Source organism: Protopterus annectens, chromosome 7.part0 (assembly GCF_019279795.1).
Source record: "Protopterus annectens isolate FY-2018-M chromosome 7.part0, PAN1.0, whole genome shotgun sequence".
NCBI lineage: Eukaryota > Metazoa > Chordata > Ceratodontiformes > Protopteridae > Protopterus > Protopterus annectens.
Genome location: NC_056739.1, coordinates 905,794,640 through 905,808,428, shown reverse-complemented (window position 1 = coordinate 905,808,428; position 13,789 = coordinate 905,794,640). Strand labels below are relative to the sequence as shown.

The 13,789-nt window shown below is 36.0% G+C and overlaps 1 protein-coding gene across 1 annotated transcript in view; it reads right to left on the bottom strand.

The window, feature by feature from the left end:
* The window catches only part of CACNA1D (calcium voltage-gated channel subunit alpha1 D), a 5,051,180-nt gene that overhangs the window by 2,029,826 nt on the left and 3,007,565 nt on the right, over positions 1-13,789 (bottom strand). Inside the window, exons 24-25 of the mRNA XM_044077483.1 lie at positions 4,135-4,242; positions 3,980-4,032 (exon numbers count right to left, since the gene is read on the bottom strand). Coding sequence (XP_043933418.1) covers positions 3,980-4,032; positions 4,135-4,242 — 161 coding nt within the window. The remainder of the gene's footprint in view (positions 1-3,979; positions 4,033-4,134; positions 4,243-13,789) is intronic.

The following is a 13,789-nucleotide window of genomic DNA, read 5'->3' as shown; positions in this document are numbered from 1 at the left end:
CTCAACAGATTATAGATATATTTACAAAATCTTATGCAAAACAGTTTGGCTCCACAAAAGAGGTGGTAAGTTATCCTAGTGACATCCAGGTACCCCCAGATACTGGAATCAAATTACATTATATTGAAAAAGAACTGTGCAAACTGGATCCAAACAAAGCAGAGGGAGGAGATGGAATAAGTAACAATGACCTGAGAACACTTAAGCAAGAACTTACACTGCCATTACATCTATTATTCACTACGTCATATAAATATTGGGAGATTCCTCAAGATTGGAGACATGCATTTATTAAACCTGTCTTTAAGGGAAAGGGGAGTAGGACAAACCCAGAATCATATAGACCCTTAAGTCTACTTTCATGTTGTGGAAAAATAATGGAGAAGGTAAAACTGGATAAGTTATTATCAGAACTGGATAGGTTGGGACTTGAAACCACATATCAGCATGCATATTTTGAAAATAGATCTACCACCACCTGTAACATGATGTTCTATAACAATATAATAACAGCTATGAATGAAAAATTGTGCTGTGATGTGATTTATATAGATTTAACTTCAGCATTTGACAGGGTCATGCACAAAACACTGATCAATAAATTAGTGCAACTAGGTATTGATGTACTGTTGATAAGATGGATAGCTGCATGGCTTACAAACAGGACATGGCAAGTATCACACACCAACTGGACAGGTGAAATCCTTGGTTACAGTCAAGGTGTCCCACAGGGCTCTGTACTAGGCCCTTACTTGTTTTGATTGTATCTTTCAGACCTTAATTTTTCATCTGAGGTGTTCTACAGTCTATATGCTGACGACCTGAAATTGGGTAAACTGATTACAAGTGTTACAGATAAGGTATGTCTGCAAAATAATTTGACTAAATTGACCATTTGGGCACAGGAGAATAATATGCAGGAGAATAATATGTTGATAAATACATGAAAAACTAAGCATATGATATTTGGGAGACATAAACTGAAAGGTGAATATTTAATACAGCACACAGTGATTGAAACTGCAGACTCATTTAAGAACCTGGTATATGGGTAGATTCAGCTATGACTTTTTCTAATCATATCAACCAATTGGCTAATGATAGTTATAGAACTATAGGTTGCATAAAAAGATTTATAAAGTCTAGAAAATCAAACATAATGAAGTCATTGTTTGTTAGTTACATTAGACCCAAACTTGAGTATGGAATAACAATATGGAAACCCTATAGGAAAATGAGCGTGAATAATCTGGAAAGAGTTTGTTGTTTGTCTTTTCGACTTTTCCCGGTTAGGGGTCACCACAGCGGAACTCCGGTCCACTAATGATTGGCAGTCGATTTTTATGCTGCCAAGTTGCCAGCCTGACGCCCAACCTTCAGTGAAGGCACGCCCATTCATGCATGTCTTTCGGAGGCCACTCTACTGCGGGGAAGACATGCAGACTCCACACAGAAGGCACTCCAGCCGAGAATCGAACTGGAGAACCTCTTGCTGTGAGGCAACAATGCTACTGCTGTACCACAGCAGCAGCGGAAATATACTAAAGGCATCCATGGATGTGAAAATCTAAGTTATTATGAAAGACTAAAATATATGAACTTGTACAGTGTCTCTTACAGATATTTAAGAGGAGATCTTATTCAGGTATATAGGGCATTTAGGGACAACTACCTCTGGGAATGTTTGGTGTTATCAAAAAGTACTAGAAAATTGTTAGATAACCTATGTAGAAGATTCTATAGGAATGAGAAGTGTACTAATTGGTTCTCTGACAGAGTAGCTGATGCTTGGAACAGACTACTAAATTACATTAAAGCAAGTACTAATTTAGATATTTTTAAGAACAGCCTGGACATTTATTATGGGAACAAGTATTTTGGCATATTGGCAAGCTAGAAGGGCTTTAATGCTCGTGCTAGAAAAATTTGTATGTATGTAAGTAAAAAGTAAATGATGCAAAAACAAAGTATAGTAGCGAATTATGCCCCAACACATGACTTGGTACAGAACTTCCACTTTTTGTGAAGTTATGACAAGACAAAATACTTAGGAATATGATTGAAATGGGATGTTGAGCAAGCAGTCAAAGAAATGTGGGAAGGAATTACTCAAAAGATTATACGCTAAGACTATGGAAACAGTTATTTATGGACATCCACAATATGATGCAAGTGATTAAGATGTTTTTGATCCCACTGGTTCTTTATGTATGTAAGGCTTACATGTCAACTGAGTCATCAGATATGGAAAAATATTTTTGGAGGGATAGCACTATAGAAAGAGTACAATGAAAAAACAAACAATGACAAAGGAACATGGTTTAGTACTTCCAGATTTGAAGGCATACTATAAGGCCATGTAGCTTACGTTAATTGATTCAGGACTTGGAATTTATGCCAAGATAGAAACATGTGACAGGCACAATACCTGACAAAGTATCTAAAAGATCACACATGGACATTTTTGCAGATTTAGGAACCGAATATAAAGAATCATGTACAGCCTTATATACATAAACTATTAAACAAGTCTTCACTTTACAAGAAATTAGGCCTTGTAAAAATAGAACAACAATAGAATATACTACAGTAATACGAAAAAAAAGAAGAAATTATAAAACAAAGAACACAGAACTGAGCTTTTGGGAGCAGGCAATAAAATGGGATGAAGCTAGACAAACATTTGGGTTTCTGAATTCAGATCAACTTGCATATACAGGTCTAATGTTAGAGTTGAAGGAAGATATGCGAAGGCTGGACATTAAATGTATTAAACCACAGATAGCAGACTTTATAAACAAACCTACAGCAGAAATGGCAGACCAGAAAAGACTAATACGTACAGCAATATAAGGCAATAAAACAATATTGGATTTAAGAAGACAACACAGTATAAAATTAAAAACAACAATCAGTGAGCAATTAAATACAAATATTACGATCACTGGATTAGCACTAGATATGCATCTAATTGAGAACATGTTGATATTTTGTATAGAAATATGTGCATCTACAACCACAAGACACTTGAAAAAATGTTCCCACAGACTTTAGGCACATTTGAGATGTGATGGCTCAGAAAGAAGTAATAGAGTTGCTTCAGTACAAAAAAAAAAGAGCCGAATATGTTAAGCATTATATTTGCAAGAGAATTTAACCTCAGTATAGGGATGTCCTTGTTCAGCTAATATAAATAACAAACAGTTGAAAGCATTGCTAACTTTAGTGCTGATACCGGCTAAGAAAGCCATAACTAGAAGATAGAAAACCAAAGAAAAAACATCAACAGCAGAGGTAAAATAGATGACTACAGATATTAAAAATATGGAAATGTGAACTATTAGAGATCAGAAACATAACTCCCTACTTAAAAATGGGCTGTATGGGATTCTGTAATGGAAAACGAGCTTGAAGAAGGCATTAACATGGAATAAGGCACCTAAGTTGCAGAACTATTTAAAAAAGTACAATATAATTCAAGGTATGAAGTCAACTGACCAACTGTTAAGATTTTGCAATACAAGTATAATAAAACATTATGGTCACTAGTTAATACCCGACCTCAAATTATATTGTAAATTGGTAACTTGTTGTTAATTGTTGGCAATTGTTTAAGGAACAATTTTAAATCAATCTGGAGAGCAAGAGTAAAGAGAACAAGTGTCTGTGATATATGGGTTTACATGCTTAAAAATGGCAGTATTATATAAACATATAAATATAAAATGGATGCATTGGCAATACATTCAAGAATAAGGAGGGATTGCACAGTATTTAAAAATAAAAGTGCAATAAAAAAGAAAAGAAAACAAGAATAAAAAAAATGCTATGGTCACATAGATAACATACATGCACTTAATTAAAGAAAATTATACAGCAACAGGTAACTAAAACACTTTTTTAAAAGCTACGTGTGCTTAATGTAATATGCTTCAACAGCAGAAATGTTATCACACAATACGCAAAAACAGGCCCTTACTTGCACTCTTCCGGGATACGTTTTGTTTCATCTGTACATCGGTAAAACTTTCCCTAAAATAATTTACAAAATTAACATTAACAACATTAGCATGGATCATGTGCCAACAAAAGTTATTTGTTATTTAAAATACTTTCCAAAATCATGTACTTTACCTTGAACAACTGCACACCAATGCAGGCAAACATGAACTGAAGCAAAGTTGTAACAATCATGATGTTCCCGATAGTTCTGATAGCAACAAATACACACTGAACAACATGCTAAAACAAAATAAAACAGAATAAAAATGTGTTAAACTTCCTTAACACAGGAATGGTTATTGCTTTTTCATAAAAACAAAGAAATGCATTTCTAGCCCTCCCCCTGACTATCAGCCATTCCCCTGGTTGTTCAGCTGGCCTATACCCTCTCCTAGGGGAAGAACCCTAACATGCATTTATACCATGTGGGTGAGGGGTGACCGCAATGACAGCAATGCCATGAGTCAAAAGGGGAATGAAGGATTTGCTTTTATGTTCCAAACACTTTCTCCTTGGCAGCTTTCTGTATGCTTCACACAGTGATGCATGCACGCTAGTAAACGTGCTAGTCTTCAGCTTTAGGCAGCATGGCCTCACTGCGTGCTCAATGTGGACAATTCTCCTACAGTTCTGTAGGTACTCCCAATGCAGTGAGCCAAGGCCACTTCCCTCCACTCACGATGAGTGAGCTGGCATCAGCCACTCACCCTCACCCTCTCCTGCCCAGAAGTCAATACAGTTCTGAACATTGCCATATCTAAAACATGGAAGACATATGTCTGGCTGAACAACATAAGGTCCAAATTACACTACCAACTAAGTCAAGACAGATAGCCAATGCTAAAACTTGCTAGGTATTTTCCTTTTCCCTAGTACCCTAGGAAGAAGCAACCTCAAAGTTTATTAAGTTAAATATAGGATGTGGAAGCTTTTGATGGGATGGTGATTAGCCCCTACAGAAAACTCAACTAATGTTTTTGTATTCAGGCATTTTGTGTCAGCTAACAACTTAACTCAACTAGTAACTGTTCAAACAAACATCCTATATTCCTGAAATACACAGAAGTGAACGTTAAAGCACTTCTTAAAATTAGTTGCCTTAAAGGGAACATACAGAAGCTGCTGAAAAAGTTCAGCTTGTCCTTTTATTAATGCAAGAGAGAATACTGTACGGCTGCTATAACATACTAAAGTCATTAATGTAGTGGAAGGTTTCAGTCTTAATATGGAATCTTGAAAATGACTGAAGATATTTAGTACAACATAAACTTCAAGATGTAACCTTATGTAATACGTGCAAGTTTTATTCTGCATGATTTTTAACTCTTTCATTCCATTTCTGTATTTATGCCTTCAGATCCAACAATGAGACTCAAAAAATAAGTCTTCTTCCCATCCCTACAGCTTATAGGTGTGTTCCCAACTATAAATATCCTGATCTCCCTCCAAAGAGCAGTTCAAGGTGTACAGTCATGACTGTTAGGTTCTATGACTGTGCATCTTAACATGTATACTAAAAGAAAAGAGCTCTTACAATTAGGTATTTTTTCAGTAAAATATAACCTTTGTTATCTTTTCAAAAACCTATCTAGTTGCTCCCCCAGTGCTGATCTGACAGCAGTGATATATAAATTACAAAAATTTCACTAAGTCCTTCCACAATCGTAACCACCAAACTATCACAAACAGCAGTTTTCCTCTTTTTACTTACATTTTATTAAAAATACGCCTTCCTTCTGTTTGGTCTAATTCATCAGTTTATCTCTGAGATACTTGTAAAACAAACAACAGACCTGGGCAGGTGTACAATAAAGCTCACAGACAGTCAAATTCTCTTCCTTTAATGTCACAAGCAAAGCACAAAAACAAAGCTCTGCATTAACGTTCTGAATTACGTTTTCATTTGTAAAACTTCATCAGATGTGAGCTGAAAAAAAACATAATTATTTATACCAATCCCAATTAAATGAAGAGAATTTGACTGTCTGCGAGCTTTATTGTATGCCTTCCCAGGTCTATTGTTTGTTTTACAAGTAATCTTTGTGGACCTAGTGCAATTGTCTTTGGATTATCTCTGAGATACACAGATGTCGGAAACGTTCACCATCTGATGGGTCAATTGTTCCAACATCTGTGTAGATCATTATGAAACTGGCAGGAATATATCATCATTGATTAATTCCTTGCAGATCAACATTCTGAATCATGAAGATTAAAGTTGCATACTTCTTATTGTTTGAAAATGCATAGTTCAATCAAAACTCATTTTATTAACTTTTTACATGAATTAAAACAGTACTCAAAATTGCCCACCAATTATTTTTGCTTTTGACCAGAACTCTTGAGCAGAGGGTCACTTGGAAGGTGGTTGCCCATTGAGTAACAGCTTACCTCTAGCTCTCCAGTGTGAACAGAAACTCAACAGAACAGTAGACTTTTATGTTTATGGGTAAATTTCAACAACTGGCTACTAAGTGTATTGCCTGGATGTCATTATAAAAAGAAATACAGAGCACCTGGAAAAAATCAGCTACAAAAATTGAGGAAGAAACACTGACTGGGGAAAGTTCTGCAGCGGTTCAGAAAAAAGCAATGCAACCTCCAGACATGACTTCCAATAACCTACAGGAAGATATAAGACAACTGCACACAGACCTTGTTAAAATAAATGAAACACTGATGAAGTATATAAACACAAACAACAAAAGGCTGGAAAAAATGGAAGAAGCTTTAAACAGATATTCAAATGAGGCGATAAAGCTGCAAAATCAGAAGCTGAATTGAAGAAAAAGCTGAGTGAATATGAGATTGCACAGGAAGAGATGTTACAAAAATAACATAATTAGAGGACAGAGCACATAAGGAAAACCTGAGATTTTCAGCTACACCAGAGAAGCTGGAAGGAACCGACTGCATTAACTTTATGAAAGCACAAATAAGCAAATGGACTTGTATTCCACAGCAGGAGTAGTTAGTTGAAAGGGCACATTGTGTGTATGCTCCAAACCTGGCTATGAGAAAGCAACCTAGACCTCTTATAGTAAAGATGCAATCTTACCAGCAGAAAAAGTTGATCTGACAAAAGTGCGGCAGAAGGACAAAATACTAAAGGTGTGAGACAGCAGAGTGTTTGTGGAGAATGATTGCTCAGTGTACACCAGGCAGAAGAGGAGTAAATTAATTTCACTATTCAGGAAATGTCAAGATGCAGATGTGAGATTCAAGCTGCTGTACCCAACTGTCTTCAAGGCATTCTTCCCTGGAAGGACAAAATAATTTTTGATGAAGTACATGCTAAGGAGGAAATGCAAAAGTTCGTCCAACAAAAAGTGAGTTGTGAAACAGAAGGATATTCTGCTTCTTGTTCTTCTGGTAATAAAGACCACAGAGAGAGACTGTACCTGTGAAACCTTTTCCAGTGTTTCTATGGAAAAAGTTGGGAAAAGGAAGGGACCAAGTGAGCTGACTAAAAGAATGAAGAGTACATTGGAAATGAAGCAGACAGGATCAAGGAGATGAAGATGAACAGTAATAAAATCAGTAATGTAATGTGGGATTATAATGCAATAAATATATTTGGAAATATGACAGAACAAGAAAATCTGGAAATATTGAACTTTTTCAGAATCTGCTGTACTTGTAGTAAACTTTAAAGTATATGTCCTACTTCATGTAACTAATGTTTGGAAAAATGCTTCAGGAAGGGGAAGAGTGGGGAGAAAGTTAACTGTAAGTAAAGAAACATTTTTTCTTAATAGTACTATTTTTCTGGTGTATGGTTTTCTTTGTACGCTATAAAGTAAAGTTTTCTCAGTTATTTTTAAGTATAATGGAGATTATAAATAGGTGCTATTTTTTTAAATTTCTTTCTCTCTTCTGTCTGTCGTCTTGTTGAGTTTTAAGAAATGCAGACACAGCAATATAAAAAAAAATGGCGGGTTAAAGAAGCATAGCAAAAGAGGAATTAATGTGCGTTTTCTCATTCTTGCATGGGGGAATGGCTGGATTGTAGACCTTGGACTGATTTAGTGACAAATTTTAAGAGAAAGCAAGTGAGTAAAAAAGAATATTGAACATTATAAGGCTTTTTCTTGCAAACTAATGTATGCTTAGTAGCAATTCTATATCTGGCCCTTGTGTCTCTATGGAAACAATCTGATAAACAGAAACTGACTGACTGGTTCTCATGTCTCCATGAAACAATCTGACAATGAGAAATTGGCTGTCTGGTTCTCATGTCTCCATAGAGACAATCTGATAAAGAGAAAATGGTTACAGTCTGGTGAAGAGTGACTGGCTGGGGGGAAAAAAGAAAGAGAAACTGGCTAGGAAATAAATGTTCTCTGAAACATTCAGGAGTTTTCCTAGCTGGGAGAGGTATAAAGATAATAAACCAACTAATAAGGACGCCAAAGGCACCAAATATAACTCAGAAAAAGTCAGAGGTACCCAGGAAACTGAAATCAGCCGCTGAAATCCAACTACAAGATTTTATTCACAGATAAAGACAATACATTAACGTTTCCCCAAAACTGAATTAATATATTTTCATTTGAATAACTTCATCAGATGTGGACTGAAAGAACAAAAAAACCCTATATATGTTGTTTTAACTCTAAAAGCAAATTGTTTAATAGATTAATTAATTGGTTGGAAGGTATATAAAGGGTTTTGTGTTCTTTCAGTCCACATCTGATGAAGTTACTCAAACGAAAACATATTAATTCAGTCTTGGAGAACGTTAATGTATTGTCCTTATCTGTGAATAAAATCTTGGAGTTGGATTTCAGTGGCTGATTTCAGCTTCCTGGGTACCTTGGACTTTTTCAGAGCTATAAAGTTAAGACAAAACCAGTTAGCACTTAACAGAAGCACAGACTACACCATGCGTCTTAGTATAGATAACCTTTATTTTAGGTTAACTCAAGTCTATCACTGTGGCTGTCAGTTTGGGACATTTGTTCCTATTAGTAGAATAAAACTTCAATATTTGACGATGTATATAATTTTGTGTCTAACTATTAAATTAATGTGAGTTTTTAGGAGGCATTTTTTTTGTTTGTTTGAGGGCATTTAATAAAACAAAAAGGTTTTGTAAGATGTGACTTAGGCTCAAACGGATATGACAAGAAACAACTATATAAAAAGTTCAACCTGCCAAACAGTGTACACATGTAACACAAAAGCTGGAACTAGATATTTAACAAAAAATGTTTAAAAGGTGGGAGTAATAGCTTTTTAATATGATGCTTTCTGTAATGTCTTTAAATGTCAGTGGTCTCACAAATAAATACAAAAAAGAAATAGTGAACTATATTGAAAAATGTAGAGTGCAAATAGCTATGTTACAGGAGACACACTTGGAAAGAACGAAACATGTGAATTTGATAAAGAAAGCTTTTCAGGATCATTTTTCAGTGAAATATCTGGGGCAAAGGAAAAGTGGAGTATTTAAGTTGATTGCAAGAAGAGCTCCAACAGTGATAGAAGAGGATAGAAACGATAATAATGGTAGATTTGTAGTGCTAAGGCACTACTGGCAGGGGAGGAGGATTACAATGGCATGTACTTATATAAAACCTAAAACTGCTATAATGGAGCTTAAGAACATTATTGGAGAAATAATCAGTTTTCTGCAAGGAATATTACTTACAGGTGGGGACTGGAATTTGATATGCACGAGTGAAGATGTGTCTGAGGGGCCCAGAAGGAAAGTATAACAAAGGAGGGTAGATTTTTGAAGAAACTTCTGAAAATATTTGGCATGGAAGTTGTGAATTCGGTAACAGGTGTTTGGAGACATTTTGCATATTATTCCCCAAGATATAAATATTGAGCTAGGCTAGACAGAATTTGCTTTTCAAAGGAACATGTGCATTTAACTCCAGGTCTTGATTTGCACCCAATAACAATTTTGGCTAATAACTAAAATAAAAACAGAGTAATGAAATAAAATAAGACACTGGTACTTTCCCATCTATCTGTTGAAAAGAGAGAGATTTAAGGAATGGATAGTGGGGATTATTCAGAAGCTATCTGAGAGGATAGAAATTACTTTTGAAAATATAGCTAGGGAGTGAGATAAAATTAAGTTGGAATTTAAAAATAGGGTGGGAATAAAAGAAAGGGAGCTCTGGTTAAGAAGTAACAAGAATTATTTAGAGGGACTGACAAATGTTAAAGTATTGCAGAATGGGAGGAATCTCACAGAACAAGAAGAGGATCAACTGCAGAATGTTAAGCAAAAATAAGGGATTACCTCGATAAAATACAGGAGTTTAGAAAGACTGCTGTTAACTGTTTTGATAACATTAGAGCACAAAAACTTTTAGCACAACAACTCAGGCAATAGAAAGTAGAAAGGGCTGTTGCCGAGCTTAGGAAGCGTGTAACAAGGAAGGTAACAAGAGATCCTGTAGAGGTATTAAAATCTTTCAGAAATTCTATGAGAGTCTCTACAAAGTTGAGAAATATAAAAATCAGCAAAAATGCAAACGTAAATGTTTATGGAAAAATTACATATGCCAAGGTTATAGGTAGATGAGGTTCAATTACTAACAGTTACGATAGAAGATGAGATAAAAAAAACTGTGATGTATAACCAATTTACAGGAAAGTCCACAGAATAGATGGTACTCCTATGGAAGTTTGGAAGCTAGAGGGGAAAAACTGATAAGGATCTGGAAGGTTTTGTGTAATGGTACTTTAAGAGCGGGAAAAATACCAACATCCAGAAAGAAAGCAGTAGTAGCTGTAACAACTAAAGAGGGTAAACATCAATCAGATCCAGCTTCATATGGGCCATTTCAATATTAAACCATAATTATAACGAGTTTATGTCTATAATGGCTAAAAGAACTGCAAAAGTAATGCCAAAATTGACAGATATGGATCAGTGTGGTTTTGTGGAGGGGAGGCAAACATTTGACAACATTAACAGAACACTGATGATCCAGAGGGAAGCAGAATATAACACAATACCATTGTTGTTGGTGGGTCTTGATGCAGAGAAAGCATTTGAGAGAGTAAGCTGGGACTTTAGGAGTAGGGCAATGGAAGCATTTGCATTTCCTGAAAAAAAAACATAAGGTTGATTAGCAGGTGAAAATTAAAGTGGGTGGGGTCCTTTCTGATAATTTCTGCTTGAGAAGAGAAATTAGGCAGGGGCATCTTCTTTCTCCTTTATTTGCATTAGATTTACAACCACTGGCAAAGAAAATAAGGGACTCAGAAATTCAAGGATATAATCAGTATGGTAGTCGAGAAAAGCTGGCTCTATTTGCAGATGATATTATTTTATACCTGACAAAACCAGAAAGAGAAATTACAGTGTTGTGGAAAATTTTGAGACAGTTTCAATCCTTTTCAGAACACAAAATTAATGAAGCTAAAACAAAGGCAATAGCGGTAAATTATGTACCACACATGAATTGGTTCAGCAATATCCAGATTTATGGGGCAATATCCGGGTCTATGTTATAAACATGAAAAGACTAAACTGCGAACGCTCACATGAGCAAAAATGCTGGGAATCGAAAGTGTGATTGTGGGGTCATGTTACAGTGAGGTAGTAGGATATTTGTCCTTTCCTCAGTGTAGTGCGACTTCAGAGTTAGAATATATAGTTAGCGAGGTAGGAGGGGGGCACAGCCCCCCACAATAGCAAGTTCGATTACCGGCATTTTTGCTCATGTGAGCGTTCGCGGTTTAGTCTTTTCATGCTTATAATATAGACCCGCAATATCCATATTTATGGGGATATGATAAAATGAACTATTTAGGAGTATGAATTAAAAATTATTCTGGTGTGGCAGCTAAGGATCTGTGGGAAGAGACTAAACAAAAGATAACACAAAACCTGAGAAAATGGAAGCTTTGTTATATGGATATGAATAGTAAAATATTAGCAGTTAAAATGTTTTCAGTCCCACTAGTCTTATACACAGGTCAGGAATGTTTTTAATCAACCAGAAGAGAAGTTGTGGATAGCAATTAATAAAGAGCTGAAGGACTTTATCTGAGAGGGGAAGAAGACAAGAGTCAAGTGGGATAAGATGATTCTGCCAGTAGAACAGGGCAGATTGGGATTACCAGATTTGAAGAGGTATTTCAGAGCTACACAGTTAAGCCTCCTATGCATAGCACAAGGAGAAAACTATAACTCAAAGTAGAAATGGATGATGAAATAGGGGGAAGCTCAAGAAACAGGACAGACTGGGATTTTGGATACAGGCCTTTAAGGGAAATAACAATAATCATGCAGACTATTATATCCATAAAATAACAGAAAGTATCCAGCTTTACTCCATAGTATATCGCCTACTCCGAGGTGATCTCTGCCTAACATATAAAGTTATGTCAAACCCAGAGCTGTTGGACATGCTACACCTAAAGAAATCCCAATCCCTCCAAGTTACATGCTCTAGGGACCTAAACCTTGTCACCACAATAAACAGGACATGCTGGAGGGATAGATTCCTGTCCCAGAGACTTCCTATACTCTGGAACAAACTACCTATCTAAGTCAAGCAAAGTTCTTCATTAGCACTCTTCAAGAAAAATCTTGATGAGTGGATGGGAAATAGGAAATGCACCCCGGGGATCACTTTTGTGCCTCTGCTCAACAGTGGCACAGGAAAATAACTTTCTTGGGTGGCGTAAGCCATGACACCTTGCTGGCTAGGCTTACGTAGGCCCTTGGGCCGATAGCCTAGTACCTACCTATGAACCTATGAAACTATAAACTAGGCCAACACGGGAATGGGGAAAGGAAATTCTGCCAACAAGGATGACTGCAGTTATGGATATAGAGAATAGGCAAGAGGGGCTGGAATTTATGGGAGAAAACTGGCAAAGGAACCAAGGCATTGGGAGCAAATAACTAGATAGGGAAAGATGGTAGAATGGAAAGACGCCAATAATTTATTTGGACTGCAGGTAAGAGATTGTCTTCCCTATCAAGGATTGATATCAGAGTATAGGCAAAGAGAAAAAAAGAGGGGGGTCCTAAATGAAAGCACTAGTACTGTTTTAATAGAATATAGAAGAAAAGCTGCCATTAAAAAAGGAATAATTAGTACAGCATATAAAATATTGCATGTTAACTATAAGAATCAATTTGAGGAGATTAGAAAGGAATGGGAAGAGAGAATTCATAAGCAATTCACAAAGAAACAACAGGAGGATAATATATTTATATATATATATATATATATCCAAATATGCAAGAAAATCTAGAAGATTTAGGATTTTTGCTTGGAAATGTTTACATACGTAGTTTTATATCCCAAGTAGACTCCAGAGAATTTTTCCTCAGACAGGCAGCAAATGTTGGAGGTGTGACAGGGAAGAACGAGGTAAATTGGGAACATATTCCCTTATGAGTGTGGTGAGTTGGCGGACTTTAAGGAATGCACTATCACAAATGCTGTTTGGGCAGATTGGTGAGACGAGCCAGATGATTTTTCTGAGCTATGATACAAAATCGGAATTGCCCAAACATGGTCAGGCCTTGCTGTATCTAATTATGGTGGCTGGCAAAACAGCAGTTATTAGAAAATGGAGATCAAAATCTAAGCCAACTATACTAGACATAGTGAATACAGTAAAAGACATAAAACAACTGGAACTGAGATCTTTAGAAAAGGCTAGAAGCAAACTACATAGGAAAACATGGGAAATGGGAATTGTGGGAACAATACATACAGGGGAGAAATAAGAGTTAAAAGAAGGTAGAACTTAAATGAGCTATTTAACGTCTGACTGAAAATGATAGGGTAGATTATAA